Raw genomic sequence first — 18,795 nt, forward strand, 5'->3', positions numbered from 1 at the left:
TGCTTTCAAGACATCTTTCTTAGGCTGTATGATTGCACTTACAATAATTTTAATAATACATTGAGGGTTCAAATTGTTAATGTGGCTATTTTTTAAATTAGGCTGCAGGTGATATTGTTGACATAAGAGAAGAAATTAAAACTGACTTTGAATTTAAAGGTAAGCAATAAGATTATTTATATCTAGTTATTTAAGTGTTTACCATTTATGTTGATTTTTAAGGAGCCTTTTATGAGTGTTTAGGATTATATTTTATGATACTTTTAAATTCATAAAGTGTAGGCATTTGTTCCATTTATCCATTAATTTGTATAATTAATTTTTTGATATAAAATTGTTATGTATTTTAAGTAAAACACATTAATGGATAACTTTTTGATGAAAACCTTGATCTCCGACTCATCTATTTAAGTAGTGCCTTTACATAGCTTCTTCAAAGTTCTTTAACGCCCCAAACGTCTACAGCTCAGATGATATGCATTCATGGATCTAGTCCTAATTTCGTCTTTGACCTTGGTCAGTGTCTTAATATATGTTTTGCTAATTTTTCTCCTTTTAAAACTGTAGCTTTAGATGCTGTTTTTTGAAAGGAAGAATGAATATTATCTAAGCATATTTTAGCCATTCATTTTATGTTGGCTGCCCTGGCTTTCCACATACAGGTTGTTCCCAGGTGCATCTCCGAGCTTTCTCTTGGTGAGGATGGGTTATGTGTTTGGGCTTACTTCTATAAAGGCAGTGGTCCTCCTGTCTGCTCTAGAGTGTTAGAGTAATGAAAATCTTTTTAAAGTGTTACAGAAGTGGTTTAAATTTGCCAACTGTAGAACACTGTTACTTTTTATTTATTTTGATTTTTAAAGTTCCTATTTTAGTAGTTCTGAAGAGAATTTGTTAGTTGAAATAGAGTTGATTTTAGAAGCTATATTCTATATTCTACTAGTGGCATCATAAGTAATAGCATGTGGCTTTGGAAGGTGAAATAAAGGAGACATATATTAAAGTTAAAGAGCCGAAAGACAAATTAACGAATTTGTTTGTGGTGACCAATGAAAGATTTATCTATTTTATAGGTCTAAAACTTGTTAATACTGTTTTATCAGTGTAGTTGGAACAGGCTATGAAATACTATTTTGGTATTTTCAAACCTAGAAAACAATGCTGTAAATTTGAATATATGATGGAGGTCGTCTGTTAAATACCATTCTCATAACAGCATTTTAGACATTATTCCATTGCCTTCTTCAAAGCTTGAATCTGCTCTATAAAAGATCCTTTTTTTTTTTTAAATGAAAAGCAGATAGATTTGAGTTCAGATTTTTATCCATTTCCTGTCTCACAAGAGGATTACAAATAAGATAAAGCAATTTAAAAAGTAGAAGTATTCACATATAAAATTATATTAGAATTTTCTAAGGATTAGCTTACCATAGATTCCTTCTAGGGTATTGTGTCTGGCAATGCCTTAGAGTTGAAAGTATCCTGTGAGAAGGCTTGTATGTGTTACTTTAGTAATAACTAAATTCTCTTAAGTAAAGGTGGAAAATGGGTATTAACTTGTATTGAATTTTGTGTTATAACCAGAGTGCATTGTGACCATTTTTACTTTCGCATTTTGGAAGCTCTGAAGCAAGCAGCTCTTCACAATCTTTCACGTGCATGTGAATCCTCTGGGGCTCTTGTTAAAATATAGATTCTGATTCAACAGGTCTAGGGAGGCCCTGAGCTTCTGAAGTGTTCTCCAGGGACGCTGGTACTTCTGGTCCTTAGATTCTGAGAGACATGCATTCTTTGAGTTTTACTGTTTGGCCTAAAAATCATGCCCTCCTCTGTCTCAGCACCCCCTTACCAAGAATGTCTCACCAAGTCTAGGTTTGTGTCTTTTGAAAATTGGCTATTAACTATTAACAGCCATGTCTTTTTTTTTTTTAAATAGCAAAACACCGAATTGCTCATAAACCTCACTCCAAACCAAAAACTTCAGATATTTTTGAAGCAGAATTTGTGAATGACCTAAAATCCAAGGATTTGCTTGCTGATAAGGAACTGTGGGCTCGGCTTGAAGAACTAGAGAGACAAGAAGAATTACTGGGGGAGACTGATATTGATAGGTACCTAATGGCAAATTTTTACAAACATTTCCTTATAAAATAAGTGTTCATTAAAGAAAATACACGATACACTAAAATATCATCAGCCTAACCACTCTCAAATAGATATTTAGTTCTCTAGAATATTTTCTTTTAGTGTTTATGCACATGCCCATGCATGCATATGTACAAAAGTATTTAAAATCTGTTATTTTTTATTGTAAAATTTCAGCCGTATTTTATGTACTAAAAGTAATAAGATATAGCAGATACTTACGTATGTTTTACACATTTTAAATGAATTATTTTTATATTGTAATCAGGATAATGCTGTATGTTTGAATGATTTGTTTAAAATAAAAATATGCCCTCAGTTTGTTACTGTAAAATGTTTACCCTTGCTTTCCTTTACAAACGTTTCTGTTTATTGAGGAGGTAATTTATAATCTGGTCAAGTAGTTATAGCTGTGAAAACCTTTACCAAACTGCCATTTGAAATATACGTTAACACTCAGAATTGTCAAAGCGCTCAATGAAATTTGTTGCTATAGAAGTTCCTATATTTTGCTTAAATGATGTACCTACCACATGTAGTAGTTAATTATTGTGAAAAATAAGACATAAAAGCACAAAAGTTTTCCCCATCTATTCTTACGTCTTTTTGATTAACTGTTTCATTTTTTAAAATCAGTTTTGAATCTTGTGATTTTCTTGGTCATGATCCTTTTTCTGTTTTTGCAGGATGTTACTTCTGTTTAATTTTGGTTTTGTTCTTTTTATAAGGCCCTCAAATCCTTTATAGAATGAAGCATGAGAAATGTGGATATGTATAAATATATATTCGTGTATATATATATAAATCTTTTATTTTTAAAATTACAATAATACATGCTTATAAAATATTCTGATTATAGAAATAGACAATAAGAGTATGTTATAGTTCTGTGCTTTTGATTTTTGGTCTTTAGGTAGAGATAACATTGACTCGAATTTTTTATAAATTTATGATTGTGTTATTTGGATTATATTTGTATTGTATATGGTCAGTATCCTCCTTGCAAAGATAAATCATATACTATATTCTACTTATTTTTGAAAACTAAAACATAGAGAATTAGCATAGAAACCATTTTTTGTTCATTTATTTCAGAACATTCCATAAATTCAATGACATTAACATAATTAACCTGGAAATTGAGTTTAAAAATACCTTATGCAAAACCTTGGTTTTTACCTGTTGAAATGAACTGAAATTAGAATATGTAAAGGTCTGGTGTGTTTGTTTGATCTTGTTCATTTTCTTTTTTGTTGTGGATTTGCTTTTTTATTAGTAAGCCTGATGCTGTGGTTGCAAATGGAGAGGATACGTCCTCTGAAGAGGAGAGGGAAGATCAGAACATACATGTGAATGTGAAGCAGCCAGGAACAGACTCTCTCACTCCCAGCGGGTGTGGCCTGAATGTTACAAACTCCGAAGTGTTCAATGGCCAAGTGACCAGTCAGTCGAACTGTTCAATGAGTGGTTTGAATTCTTCTCACAGTCATGACGATGAAGATGATGACGATGACAACGATGCTGATGATGACGGTGGTGGCGACGATGAAAATGACCACGACACTTCAGGGGTTGGAGAGAATTCTATACCGACAATATATTTTTCTCATACTGTCGAACCTAAGAGGGTTCGTATACTTTTAACTTTACTGGTTTTTTTCATTTAATTTGAACATAAAGTTCAGCTATGATATTATTTAAAAGAACAATATTAAAAGGGTATTAATATTGTTGATCGTGCCAAACAAGAAAATCATCTTTTGCCTCTTGTTCTGACCAGTTTATCTGGAAAAAAAAAAAAAAGGAGGGGGGAAAAGTCTAGATAGTTAGTTAGCTGGTATTAGTCTGTCGTTCTCTGAAGCCACAATAGAATTTGAATGTTGGGGGTCTGGAACGAGATCCATTTTGAGTGCTGCCTGCTGTAACTTCACCTGTCCTTCATTCAGAAAGTGCTCTTAGGAATTCTAGAGTTACATGGTGGGCATTGTGGTGTATTTAAGATGAAGTGACTTCCTTTAGCTAAATTTGTATTTATATCCGTTTGTTTTCCATGTGGGCAGAAAATGAATAGGAGCATCATGAGCAAAAAGCAAAAATTTAGAAGGAAGTAAAAATGAGTTCCTTTTCTCTTACAAAGTAAATATAAATATCTCTGGGTAATCATGACTTTAGAATTGTGGTATTTTAGAGCATTTGGTGTTACTATAGTGAAACCTTCAAATACAGATTTTTAAGCTTTTCTTAGTATCAAAAGACTTTTTGTTCCCTCCATACTTATTGTAGAATCTCCAGTATTTAAATCCCAGATCAGAGCAGGTTGAATCTCACTGAGGCAAGAATAGCCTACCTTAAACACATTGCCTCGCTCTCCCTGCCCCATAATACTGCTTTAAGGAGCCACTGGGAATTCTTCTTTCTGAATTGTCTTCTCAAGGAAACATAAGGCCTAGAAAACCGTAGAACTGGTCAGTAATAAAACAGGGACTCCTTCGTCTCAGTTTAGTGCTTCTTCTTTAACCACAGGTACCCTTGCAGGGATTTCCTGTAGCAGAATTAAGAGTCTGTGGTATCAGTCTTAAGTGTCTGTGATGATTATTTAGGAAATGTGTTTAACACATATTTAATATTTTGTAGGTCCTTTAAGTTTTCTCTGCTTTAATGTGAAGTTAAATAATTATATATTTTTATATTCTAATACTTCAGATTAAAAGGAGCATCTATTAGCCAGAAAAAGAGTTTGTTTTGTGAGTCTCTTTTCAGGCTTTCGGTTAATTTCCATTTAGGTAAAACAGGAAGAATAAATAATATTTGCGGGAATGTCGTGGGGAAGAGCAGTTGTGGAAAGTGTGGTGTAAATGCCAAGTAGGGATAGAAGAAGAATGTGTTGATCCTGATGAACAGGGTTGATTTTTTATTTTTTGGTCCTCTGGTTTTTAAAAAGTAGAGCTATTTAAAAAATTCTGAATAGCTAAGCGTTACTTTTATGACTTAAATTTTATAATCTTACCGAATATTTATCTTGGCTACTTGTGCTCTTTGTTTGGAAATGCATGATTTAAGCCAAAATCTTATATCAAAGTAATGGGTAATGTGAACGTTTGTAGTAAATCTAGCAATTTAGTTTATATGTATTTTGCTTTCTGTACAATAATAAAGTCACTGATGACCAGAATTGGTCATTTAAGAAGAGGTCATTTCATGCCGTAGAAGCATGATAAGGCTAAAGATAGCTCTATCTGATAATGCACATCATTTCAGTGTCAGAAAATTTAAACTGCTTCCCTTAGTATTATTTCTTTATTGGTAGAGTTTATTCATTTGTAGTTTTGGCCTTGTTTTCTCAAAAGGATCATAATTTTTTGCTGTGAAATGTTTAGGTCCGAATAAATACTGGAAAAAATACCACTTTAAAATTCAGTGAAAAGAAAGAAGAAGCCAAACGCAAACGAAAGAACAGCTCTGGCAGCGGTCATTCTGCCCAAGAGCTGCCTATGATCCGGACTCCTGCTGACATTTACAGGTGAGTGGCATTCATAGACAGCAGAGCAGAGCTGCTCTTCCCTGCTCTCTTTTTGCAACTGAATATTTACAGGAAAAGGTTGTAACACAGAGGGAAGGCTCTCTCTGCAAAGTGAGGTCTTCTGATAGGGTTAGCTTAGTATTTTAGAGAGACTCACAGGAGCTGCCAAGCCCCACCAGAGCTTCCAAGTTCAAAGCAGTTGGAACATTGCTTGGTTTTGTCCTTTTTCGCCTCTTCACCAGTGCTTTTAAAACATTCCCCATCCAGTCAAAAAATGTTGTCTCTTAACTTTAGAAGTGAAAGTTTGTGTTTCTAGTGGCCTGGGACAGCACTACCACAGCTATGACAGTGCTTAGCATGTGGTTTACCTTTTCAGAGAGTCCAAGTTAAGTATGCTGTTCCAGTTGTTTGTTGTATTGTTTGTTGAGAAAACTGTCATTCAAAAATTCCTACTTTTTTTGTGACTCATATTTGTAAAATAGAGAAAATTGCTCAATGACTTAAAAGGGATCTGAAATACATGTGGAATCTTGGCAAATCAAGCCTTTGTCACCAGAACATTCTTATAAATAAACTGCTATATTTTATTAGACCAAAAAATTATATTTTTAAGAATAATATTTGAGGCTACAGAATTACTGTGATGGTGAAAACTCTAGCTATAAGTTTAATTTCAGATGAATTTCCAAAAAAGATTTTTTTAAAATCGTTATAAATTTATCCTCAGTTTTATGAGGTAAACTAGAGTGGTTTTTGTTTGTTTTTGTTTTTTTTTTTTTTTTGATGGTGTAGAGTCTTTGTTGATATCGTGAACGGAGAATACGTTCCTCGTAAGTCAATCCTGAAGTCTCGCAGCAGAGAGAACAGTGTTTGCAGTGATACCAGTGAAAGCAGTGCGGCCGACTTCGATGACAGACGGGGCGTCTTGAGGAGCATTAGCTGTGAAGAGGCCACTTGTAGTGACACTAGTGAGAGCATTTTGGAAGAGGAACAGCAAGAAAACCATCAGAAGAAACTGTTGCCCTCATCAGGAACACTGGAGGTGTGTGTATATCTTTAACTCCTTATTTGATATAGTATTTTTGACCAATTTTTATGATTTTAAAAGGTGGCGGTAGCTTTCTTTCAAAGGGGCGTGTAATTCATTTTCCCTATTTTACGTAGTTAATTTTGGAGTTGAAAAGATTTTTTTAAATTGTAGCTGCTGTATCTTTCAGGGATGGTCTATAAGTCATTCATCTATTGTCCTTAAATTATTTATATATTATTTAAATTTATTAGTCATCAGGGTAATGGCATTATTTATTTTGTAGCTTCGTTAGTTTATATATATGTATATAAAATGTATGTATTTTTTCAATCTCTAAAGTCATAGCTCCTCATTAATTCTAGGCTTGTACTTTTTTGATAATTAATTCATAAAAATATTAATAGTCACAGCAAACACTATATAGGTATTGTGTTAAAACAGTTCAAAAATTTCTTCGGTGAAAGTATAACCACCCTTAAAAGTTATGTTCCTGTGAAATAGGAATTAAAAGTATCTTAATTAGCATATGTGTTTCATTCTTTGGCTAGAAAATTATTTAGTAGCTTATTTTAGACCAGCCCGTAGTCATTTTATGGTCATTCAAGTAGAAGATTATGCTTTTCTCTTTTAAATGCTTTAGTTGAGTTAAAGGAAAAAAACAGATATACATGGCAGGTAATTATCTAAAGCCTTATATGTTTTGGCTTGTGCTAGTGAAATTTTTAACTCTTGGGAGTTAGGGAACCGTTTTACAATCTAGTGAAAGGTGTAGATCCTCTGCTCAGAAGAATGAGTGTGCACGCGCACACTCTTAGCTATGCTGTTGCAGTTTGGTGAGTGGGAAAAGGAGGAGATTGAGAGCTACCCAAATGAGAATGTTACGGTTTCCATTATACCCAGACGTGACTTTTTTATTCTTGGATCTGGTGGATTTTCAGATTTTCAATTTTAAAAGCATTTAAGGAAGAGTGGGGGAACTCACACTCTCATCAAACGGATATACCCATTTGTTTAAACATCAAATACTTCTAAAAATATTACATATAAACATATGTAACACATCTGTTGCTTGTATTAAATGGTGATGGGGAAGGAGAGGTTATTAGTATTTAATAATAAATAATATTAATATTTAAAAGGGGCAAATCAGAATATTCTTTCCTACTCCCAATATAGTGATCTCAGCTGACCTGGACAGTATCTTTACTTACTTAATCGTCTTCCATGCAGGTAGAAAAACAGGTGATAGACTTTTGCTGTTTTAAAGTATCTGAAAACTGGGTTTTTGTAAGGACTTAATGTATCGTGCCATAGCCAGAGCTCAAGTGTGGAACTTATTTTCATTTCATCCTGTTTAATGGCTTTGCATTTTGTATTGAGCGGTGACCGTTAACATCTAGATGCTATAAATTTTTTGCTATCAAAATAAATAGTTCATGATTAGGGCAAGTACTTTGAAAGATGTCTTTAAATGTTAAAATATTCTCTTTTTCAAAAGCATTTTTAGTATAACAAGACGGCTTTGTGCTCATCGTGATAAAGTGGAGTTTTTAGAAAAGTAGACTTTGAATTTCTTTTAAGAGCTGGAGTCCACCCAAGATCAAAGTGCTGTGGGAGGGTCGGGGCATTTTTGCTTTTGTTTCTTTGCTGGGGCAAGATGGAGGAGGTTAACTTTTTAAACTATCCAAGTGATGCACCGCCTTACACTAATTTTGTACAGTTGGTAGACAAAGGAAAACAAAATATACATGAACATGTACATGTCACATTTTAGTTTGTAAATTTGGTTTTAGAAGCTGAAAGTGAGGAGGTTCCAAATATCAGAAATCTTAAAAAAAAAATCGTAGTAACTTCTAGATTTTGATTGATCGCTACATAAAAAGATAATAGAAAGACATAGCTTTGGTTTTATTTCCAGCATTTTGTGCACCTTACATACATACATACATACATACAGGACATGCAGTTGACCCAAATTAAGTCCAGCAAACGTCTGGTTGACATCACTGAATCATTTTTTGCGGTGCCTCTGATTTTCACTGAATTAATTGTATTAAAGTTTGAGACTGCTTACTTCCACTAGCACAGCTCTTTCAGTTTTCAGTTTCCTCTGATCTCAAATAAAATTGAGGCCAGAGCAATAAAATACTCAAATAATTGCGTAAGTGAATACCACCTAAGAGATGTTACTGCTGCCGAAACTAAGCTGTTGGCTAGCAGGCAACGTGGCCACCATAGGATAGCTCATTCATCAGCTGCTGTTTGACACCCTAATAGAATTTTTAATTTTAATACATGATTTTTCACAGCATGGTCTGGATATAAATGGAATGTGGGAAAGTTGAGGACCTTTTATTTATCCAGTTTTTAAAAATCCCGTATAAACATGTTTTTTTTTACATTTGGTTGTGGTATGTACTAGAAGAATCTGCTTATCTTTGGTGGTGTAATTAAGATATATATTAATGTATTTGATTTCTATGAGCAACTTGCATTTTGATGTGAGAGTTTTGTCCAAAAATCCTAAAGAATTTACTTTTAATGAAAAGAAATGTCTGATTGCACATACGGAATAAAGGTTTTATGGGCATCTTCTTTGCATTTTATTATCATAATCTGACTTTTGTCTTCTAGGCTTTTTCTGGAACTGTAATAGAAAAAGAATTTTTGTCGCCCTCCTTACCACCACACCCAGCCATGGCTCATCCTCTGCTACCCACCATCCCAGAACGAAAAGAAGTTCTGTCAGAAGTATCAGAAGGAACTACAAAGAGGGTTTCAAAGTTCAAAGCTGCCAGATTGCAGCAGAAAAACTAGGGCCTGCCTAGGAAATGGGAGTTTGACATCCTAAAACCTAGTTTTGCAATTGTTTAGAATATGTATAGCAATATACATTTCCTGTAATTTGAAATAAGGCATCCTGAGTTAATTTGGCAGCGAGTTCTCTTACTCTTATCAGTGGTATTTAAAAAAGTCAAAGTAAATATTTAAATACTTTAATATTTGGCTTGTTTTGTTAATCTCTGAATATTGTCAACAGTCTAGTTTAAGTTTGCCTTATGATGCAGTGGCAGCATTTTGCATTATTTCTCGAAGAATACTGTTCATATGCACTGTTTTTGTGTTTCGAACTTAAGTACAGGCAGTTTTGCACCAGCTGTGATGTTGTGCATACCATATGGCCATTTTAAAGAAACTTTAAAAATTTCAAATAGATTCAACAATTATATTACTTGCTTTAGCATTTTAAAGGCACTTTAAAAAAAAAAAACCAAAAACCTACTTCTTGTAGGTTTTGCAGCTAGGTGGCTGTCTAAAAAAATCTCTCCCCCTTTGACTGTCATTCTGTAATCTCTAAAGCAGAAAGCTACATGTACCCAAAGGAAAGTTTCTTTGATTGGAAGAATGGTATTTTGTAAAACTTTTTTTTTAAGTAAAAATTTTTATGAAACTTGGTCTCTAAAATGTTGTGAACTTTGTGATTCAGAATTGAATGTAGAAATGTCTTTGATTCATATATATGCTATATGTATCCCACAATGGATCCTTGACTTCTTACAGTTCCATATGTAATTCTGCTTCCCCAGTGTGTGCAGTTTTAACTGGTGTTACATTTTGGGAGAGAAGGAAAGGTTGTCTAGATGATAAAAATAAATAAAATTTTTAAATAAGAAATTTTATGTTTTAATCTTCCCAACACTTTCATTCTTTAAGGCTACTTTCCTGCTAGTGAATAACTGAATAACATATTTACTTTTAGCAAAACTCCTTAAAATAAAGAGACATTTATTCTAACATTGAAAATTACACTGCAAGTGTTAATCATTAACTTGATGCATGCTAAAATGTAGCTTTTAAAAAGCATTCTGCATTAGTACTAAAATAAGCCATCAATGCCAGTCCACCCTCTATTCATGGCTAAATATTTAAAGGTTATTTATAACTTCTTTAATGAATTCTTGCTTAAACAAAGTGAAGTTATGTCCTAGAAAAGTAGAAGCTATTTGTAACTAGAGCAGCACAACTGTAAAAGTTTTATGAATATGTATTTTAATAATAAGGGGGTGAGCCTGAATCCCCACAAGTTAATGGATAATTTAGAACAGAGATTTTAAAATGCCTAAAAATATAGAGGATTCTGTTCCTTAGTAACTTTTGATCAACTGCACATATATTTTTTAAAAACTGTTTTTCTCTCAGTCCATCCCCCACAAAACAGAGAACCATTAAGAGTACAATCACATACACACAAAGGAGCCCCCCACTCCAACTGCTTGTCCAGTGAGCCTTTCTGTGTCAGATTTTGCCCGAGAAAAAAAATTGTGGGATTATTGTGGTTTTCTTTACAGACGTGTAATTTCAAGAGTACTGTCATTAAATAATTTTCCATGTTCTTCAACTTCGTTTTGAGCCTCTCGTTGTTTATGTTTCTTCCTACAAATAGATGTTCCTGATGGAGCAAGATGGTAGTAGAAACAAAGAAATGTGTTAGATTCTGCTAAAGACCAAAGGAAGTAGAGTCGCCCCAACTCACAGCTTCAGTCTTATAACACAGTTTTCAATTTTAACGTAACCTTACAGCTTTACTTTATGTATATATATAAATCTAGTATTTAATGGGATAAAATGAGGTTGATCTTAAGTGTTCTCTTAAACCGTTATAGAGCAGACTGAAAAACATCTTTTTAACTTTTAAGTTTGAACTCATTTCAGACTTAAAAATTGCAAAAAATAGTACAGCGTTCCCATATGCCCCCTCATCCAGCTTCTCCTAAAATTATAACATCTTGTATTACCATGATAAAATAACCGTAAACCAGGAAATCCATGTTGGTGCAATACTATTAACGAATCTACAGGTCTTACTTGAATTGCAGATTGTATTTGAGTTACACCGACTTTCCATTAGGTGTTCTTTTCTGTTCCAAGATCCTGTATAGGACCCCACCTTGCATTTGTTTGTTACTGTCCTCCAGTCACTGGCAGTTCCTCTGTTTTTCCTTATCTTTCATGACTTCAATTTTTTTTTTTCTTTCCTTTTTAGGGCTGCACCTGCAGCATATGGAGATTCCCAGGCTAGGGGTCGAATCGGAGCGGTAGCCACCGGCCTATGCCACAGCCACAGCAATGCAGGATCCAAGCCGTGTCTGCGACCTACACCACAGCTCACGGCAATGCCAGATCCCTAACCCACCAAACAAGGCCAGGGATCGAACCAGCAACCTCATGGTTCCTAGTCGGATTCGTTAACAACTGAGCCACGAGGGGAACTCCAACTTTAATATGTTTTAGGAGTACTGGTCAGGTATTTTGTATGGTGTACCTCAGTTTGGGTTTGTTTGATAAACTCACTTGATTAGAAGGAGGTTTTGCATTTTTGGCAAGAATACCCCAGAAATCCATGATGTAGAGATTCAGATTAGAGATACATTCTAGTAGGTCACTCCAGGAGGTCCATCATTTCAACACTGATCTCTTTAACCTTGATCTCTTTGTTAAAGGGACTCTCTGCCAGGTTTCTCTGCTTTAGGTTACGGTCTTTTTCATTGTAGTTGCTATCTTGTAGGAGATACTTTGAGATTTTCAGGGGATTTTTTTTCCATCTCGAACTAGTTCTTGCGTTCGTTTGTAGATCTCGCCTGCAACAATTATGACTTTGGTTTTTGCCTAATGGTGATTTTATGTTTTGCCCTGTCTACATTTATTTCTTGGAATTCTTTTGTAATGAAGAACTATGTCAAGCCTCCCTCTGGCCCTCGCTGCCCTTGTTTATTATTTATTTGAGTATTTTTATCTGTATGGACTTGGATATTCTGTGCGTCAAAATTGAGTTATCATTATTTTGTTTGCTCAAATCATTCTACCTTTGACCGTTAGGAACTCCTTGGAGTTGACTTCTGAAATCTTTCAACAAGTTCCCATCTTTTTTTGAACACTGTCTTTCTGACACCATGAAATGTTATAGGTTTATCTTGTATTTTTTCTGTCCCAGCCTTGGAATCAGTAACTGCTTCTCCAAGGAGTTCTTGTTCCTTTCGTTGGAGAACAGTGTTGAAAAACCATCTCATGTAAGCATATGTATTGCCATTGGGGTGTTGTAGCTTCTAGGCTCTTCTAGCAGATAAGGCTAGGATATTCTATCATTGAGCACATATTTATATGTTTGTCTGCTTGTGTGTATTAAAAAAAACATAATTTTAGGAGTCTTTCTGTCACGCAGTGGCTTAAGGATCCGGTATTGTCATTGCAGTAGCTCGGGTTATTGCTGACGTGCAAGTTCGAGCCTTGGCTGGGGAACTAATGCGTGCTGTGGGCACAGCCAAACAAAAACCTCCTGATTACACCAATACTTCTGATTCTAATCTACCACCACCAGATTCATTTCGGTTTTTTCTTATTTATGACTTCTTTCTCCAGTAGTGAAACTTGGCTCTTATTATATATAGTGTACTTACTTATTTTTTAGGCATCTAGTACAACTGACACTTGAGCAACTTAGTGGATTGGGGCACCAACCCTCCACACAGTTGAAAATTGGTGTATAACATTACAGCCGGCCCTCCGTATCCTTGGTTCTCTGTGTTTGGATCATGTTTCTACTGGAAAAAGAAAAAAACAAAAACACATATAAGTGGGCCAGCACAATCGAAACCCATGTTGTTCAAGGGTCCACTGCAGACATGCAAAAGCAGTTTCAGAGTGCTAATTCTCACCCCCAGGAGAAACATGTTTATTAAGTATATTGCACTATTTGTATCCAGGATTTTTTTTTTCTTTAGCTTTGTAAGCAGTCAAGAAACTTTTCCAAAGTTACTTTTGTTCTTTTTCTTTCCCACTCCTTTCTTTGTAATTATGATTTGTTTGTAATACCGTTAGGTTCATTCATGAGTGTTTGTGTTCCATTTTGGATTCTCTCCACATTAGGTTGGGTTTGATGGTTTATTTTGGGTGTGTGTGAAGGTTATGGGAAACATTAATGTGGTTCTAAGAGTCAGATACGTAAACAGATAAACAGAGAAGATGAACTCCTTACCCCCAGAGGGTGATATCCTTCGTCTTTGTGTATACATACATGTACATATATTGTTTTTTGCTTGCTGTTTAGGGCCACATATGGAGGTTCCCAGGCCAAGGGGCGAATTGGAGCTAGAGCTGCTGGCCTACACCACAGCCACAGCAACGCCAGATCCAAGCCGTGTCTGTGACCTAACCTACACCACAGCTCCCGGCAATGCTAGATCCTTAACTCACTGAGCGGGACCAGGGATCAAACCTGCATCTTCATGGATACTAGCCTAGTTCATTACCACTGAGCCACAACGGGAGCTCCCATATGTGTTGTTACTGAAAATAGTTTTTAACTTTCTCTGACAGTGTCGGGCAGGCTTGGTCCAGGTTTATTGTAACTATTTGCTGTTGGGGGCATTCTGTTTACCCTTCTTATTTATTGCCTCACAGCCCCCTGACCCCCTCTAATACCATTCAGATTATGTACTTTCTGTTTGTTCTTTTCCATTGACTTGGATATTACATATTTAGCTATATTTTAATTTTTTGACACTTTTCTTTCAAAATGTACACTTTTATTATTGCTGCCTTCTTCCTAGACAGTATTGTGATTACTTTAGTGTTTGGTTCTTTGGTTCCACTTTTTTTTCAAATAATTTTATTGAGGTATAATTTATATACCATAACATCCATTTCTTTGTATTCCTTTCTTTTTTAAAATTGTCATTGAGGGAGTTCTCCCCATCATGGCTAAGTGGTGAATGAACCTGACTAGTATCCATGAGGACACGGGTTCGATCCCTGGCCTTGCTCAGTGGGTTGAGGATCTGGCGTTGTCGTGAGTTGTGGTGTAGGTCACAGACATGGCTTGGATCCTGCATAGGCTGTGGCTCTGATTCGACCCCTAGGAACCTCCATGTGCTGCAGGTGTAGCCCTAAAAAGACAAAAAATAAAAAATTGTAGTTTATAAACATACAATACTATATAAATTATACTATAGTACTGTGCTATAATAATTTGTACCTCTTAATTTGCTACCCCTGAATTGCCACCCCTCCACACACACTGGTAACTACTAATTTGTTCTCAAAATCTAGGTCTGCTTCTTTTTTCCTTATTCACTAGTTTGTTGTAATTTTTAGATTCCACATATAAGTAATATTACACTACTTGTCTTTCTCTGTCTGACCTGCCTCATAATATCCCCCAAGTCCATCCATGTTGTTGCAAATGGCAAAATTTTCATCCTTTTTAATGGCTGAGTAGTATTTCTGTGTGTGTGTGTGTGTGTACGTGTACGTACACCACATGTTTTTTGTCCACTTGACTGTTGATGAAAACTTAGGTTGTGTCCATACGTTGGCAGTTGTAAATAATGCTACTGGGAACATTGAGGTGCATTCCCCTCATGATCAGCAATATTAAGCATCTTTTCGTGTGCCTGCATACCATCCATTTTTCAGTGTGCAATTTGGTGGGTTTGGGTAGATTTCAAGTTGTGCCCTTAACTCACTACAACCCAGTTTTGGAACATTCACGTTGTGCTAAAAAGATCCCTTTTTTCCATTTATAGTCAGTTCCCATCCAGATCCCCAGCCTCAGGTAACCACTCATTTGCTTTCTCTATACAGGTTTAGAGAAACCTGTATTTTCTGGACAGTTAATTTAAATAGAATCATGCAAATATTTAGTCTTTTGCATCTGTCAACGAACAAAAGGATTTTTGAGCTACATCCATGTTGTATGATGCATTGGTAGTTTATTCCTTCTTATTCTGTTGGGATATTCTACGTTTATTCATTCACTAGTTGGTGACCACTCGGATTGTTCAGTTCTCTGGCTCTTGTGAATAATGTTGCTATGAACATTCATATGCAAGCCTTTGTATGGACATGTGTTTTATTTCTTTTAGTAGATACCTAGGAGTGGAATTGCTGAATAAGATAGTGGATTTATTTTTAACTTTTTAAAAGAGATTATATACAATTTTCCAAAGTGGCTATGTAAGTCCACGTTCCCACCAGCAATGTAGGAGGTTTCCAGTTTTTCCACATCCTTGGTAACGTTACTATCCTTTTTCATTATAGCCATTCTAGTGGCAGTGAAACATCAGCTCCTGTTTTAAATGTGCATTCCTGTAGCAACTAATGATGTTGAAGATTTTTTTCACGCACTGTTAGCTGTGTGTATGTCTTTTTAAAAGTGTCTAAGAGTTCCTGTTACAGCTCAGTTGGGTTAAGAACCTGACTGGTATCCAAGAGGAGGTAGGTTTGATCCCTGGCCTCATTCAGTAGGTTAAGGATCTGGCATTGCCACGGTGTAGGTCACAGATGAGGCGTGGATCCCACATTGCTGTGGCTGTGGTAGAGGCCAGCAGCTGCAGCTCCAATTTGACCCCAGCCTGGAAACTTCCATGTGCCCATGTGTAACCCTAAAAAGAAAAAAAAAGTGTCTTCTCAAATCATTTGCTCAGTTTTTAATTGGATTCTTATTATTGAGTGTAAACGTTCTTTACATATTTTAAATACAAGTCTTTTATTGAATATATGATTTACAAGTATTTTAAGTCTGTGACTTGTCTTGGATTTTTCTTTTTAAGATGTCTTTTAAAGCACAAAAAAGTCTTTGGTTTTGATGAAGTCCAATTGATATTTTTTTCTTTTAAGGATTGTACTTTATAGTATCTAAAAATTCTTTGCCTAAACCAAAATCGCAAGAATTTTTCTCCTCTGTTTTCTAGAGTTTTTATGGACTTAGCTCTTAGAATTAGGGCTATGATCCATTTTGAGTTGATTTTTGTATATGGTGTGAAGCAAGGATCTAAATTCAGTTGTCCCAGAACCATTTGTTGAAAAGATTGTTTTTTACAATGGTTGTTTTGACACTCTTTTTTTGGGAAAACCAGTTGGTCTTAAAGTTGTTTGTTTCTTCGTATATGCTGTATTTCATCTGTTTGTTTATCCTTATATCAGTACCAAGTCATCTCGATTTACTGTGGCTTTATAGTGAACTGTTAAGTCTTCTAACTGTTCTCTTTTTCAAAGTGTTTTTGGTTATTCTGGGCCCTTTGCATCTCCATGTTAATTTTAGGCTCATCTTACCTACCAGTGCAAAAATGCTGTTGGGATTTTTACACGGACTTATTGAATTTGGTGATGAATTTGGGGAGAGAGCTGCAATGTTAATACTGAATCTTCTAATCCAGGGACATGGAATGTTTCTTCATTTATTTAGACTCTCCTTAATCCTCTAAAAAATGTTTTGTAGTTTTCAGAGTACAACTCGTAAGCTTCTTTTTAAAAAATTTATTCCTAAGCATTTTATTATTTGTCGATGCTGTTGTGAATAGAATGGTTTCCTTGATGTCTTTTTAACTGATTGCACTAGATTGACTCTCTAGTACTGTATTGAATAGAAATGGTAAAAATGGACAGCCTTGTGTTATTTCTGATTAGGGAGAAGGTATTCAGTTTTTCACCAATGAGTGTGATGCTGGCTGTAAGTTTTGCATGGATATATTGTATTAGGTTGAGTAAATTTTCTTTTATTCCTGTTTTTTGGGAATTTTCTATAATGAATGGGATTGAATTTTGTTAAACGTTTATTTCTGCTTCTATTGAGATAATTGTATAGGTTTGTTCTTTATCAATAACATTAATTGATTTTCTGATATTAAGCCAACCCTGCATTTCTAGTTAAACTCACTTTATGTAAGCCTTTTGTTATATATTGTATAATCTTGTAGTTTGTATAATCCTTTACATAAGTTATTGAATTTGATTTGCTGATATGTTACGGGGGATATTCATGAGGGATATTGGTCTGTAGTTCTCGATTCTTGTATAATGTCTTTGTCTGACTTTTGTATCAGGATAATACTGTTCTCATAGAATGAGATGGGAGTGTTTTTTCTCCTCTGATTAAGTTTGTGAGGCATTGGTATTATTTCTTTAAGTGTTCGATAGAATTTGCCAGTGAAACCAATCCAGGCCTGGGCTTTTCTTTATGGGAAGTTTTGTAATTACTATTATGATTAATTTATTTTATAATTACTATTTAAAATAGTTTAGAAAATCTATTTTGTTTCTTGTTATGTGTCTGTTTAGATTTCCTGTTTCTTCTTGAGCCCATGTTGTTAACTTTGGCTTTCTAAGAATTTGTCCATTTCTTTAATGGCATAAAGTTGTGCATAGCATTCCTTTATAATCTATTTATGATTTCCGTAGGGTTGGTGGTGATGTCTCTTCTTTCATTTCTGACTTTGCTAATTTTATCTTCTCTTATTGTTTTGGTCAGTCTAGCTAAGGACCTGTCAATTTTGTTGATCTTTTCAAAGAAGCATTTTTTAATTTCATTGATTTTTCTCTGTTTTTCTTGTTTACTATTTTATTGATTTCTGTTCCCATCTTTATTCCTTCTTTCCTTCTTCCTTTGGGGTTAGTGTGGTCTTTTATGTTTAAGTTGTTAACTTTTGATTTGAGATCATTCTCTTCTAATATAAGCATTTAAAGATACAAATTAGAGCAATATCTAAGCACTGTTTTAGATATTGCCATCGACTTTTTATCTGTAATGTTTTATTTTCCTTTATTTCAGAATATTGTGACATTTCTCAAAGGTGTCTGGTTTGATCCATGATTTATTTAAATATGTTTTGTTTAATTTTCAAATACTTGAGTTTCTTTCTGTAGCTTATTCAACTTTGATTTTGTGTATGAAGAAAAATTTGTATGTCTTACAGTTTTGTAAATTTCACTAAGACTCTTTTTATGGATGGCATATGTATGTCCTCTCGTGTGTTACTGAAAAGTCTGTATTCTCTTTTTGTTGGATGGAATATTCTGTACATGCCAACTCCATGGACAGTGCTGTGCTCTGTACCCTTCCTGATTTCCTATCTACTTGTTTTACTCATTACTGAGAGTGAGGTCTTGAGGTCTGAAACTACAATTCTTGAGTTGTCATATCTTTCATTTTTGGTAGTTTTTGCTCCATGTATTTTTTGGCTCTCTTGTGAGGTGCATATATTTTTGTCATTGTTGTATCTTCCTGATAAATTGATATCATTAGTATTACAAAATGTCTTCTTTTTCT

General features: G+C 34.8%; 1 protein-coding gene across 1 annotated transcript in view; it reads left to right on the plus strand.

The window, feature by feature from the left end:
* URI1 (URI1 prefoldin like chaperone) overlaps window positions 1–11,091 on the plus strand; it is a 66,919-nt gene extending 55,828 nt beyond the window's left edge. Inside the window, exons 6-11 of the mRNA XM_047789727.1 lie at window positions 102–159; window positions 1,934–2,108; window positions 3,419–3,770; window positions 5,520–5,662; window positions 6,455–6,704; window positions 9,327–11,091. Coding sequence (XP_047645683.1) covers window positions 102–159; window positions 1,934–2,108; window positions 3,419–3,770; window positions 5,520–5,662; window positions 6,455–6,704; window positions 9,327–9,509 — 1,161 coding nt within the window. The 3' untranslated portion in view covers window positions 9,510–11,091. The remainder of the gene's footprint in view (window positions 1–101; window positions 160–1,933; window positions 2,109–3,418; window positions 3,771–5,519; window positions 5,663–6,454; window positions 6,705–9,326) is intronic.
* The last annotated feature ends 7,704 nt before the right edge of the window (window positions 11,092–18,795 follow it).

This window comes from Phacochoerus africanus, chromosome 8, assembly GCF_016906955.1.
Source record: "Phacochoerus africanus isolate WHEZ1 chromosome 8, ROS_Pafr_v1, whole genome shotgun sequence".
NCBI classification, from domain to species: Eukaryota; Metazoa; Chordata; class Mammalia; order Artiodactyla; family Suidae; genus Phacochoerus; species Phacochoerus africanus.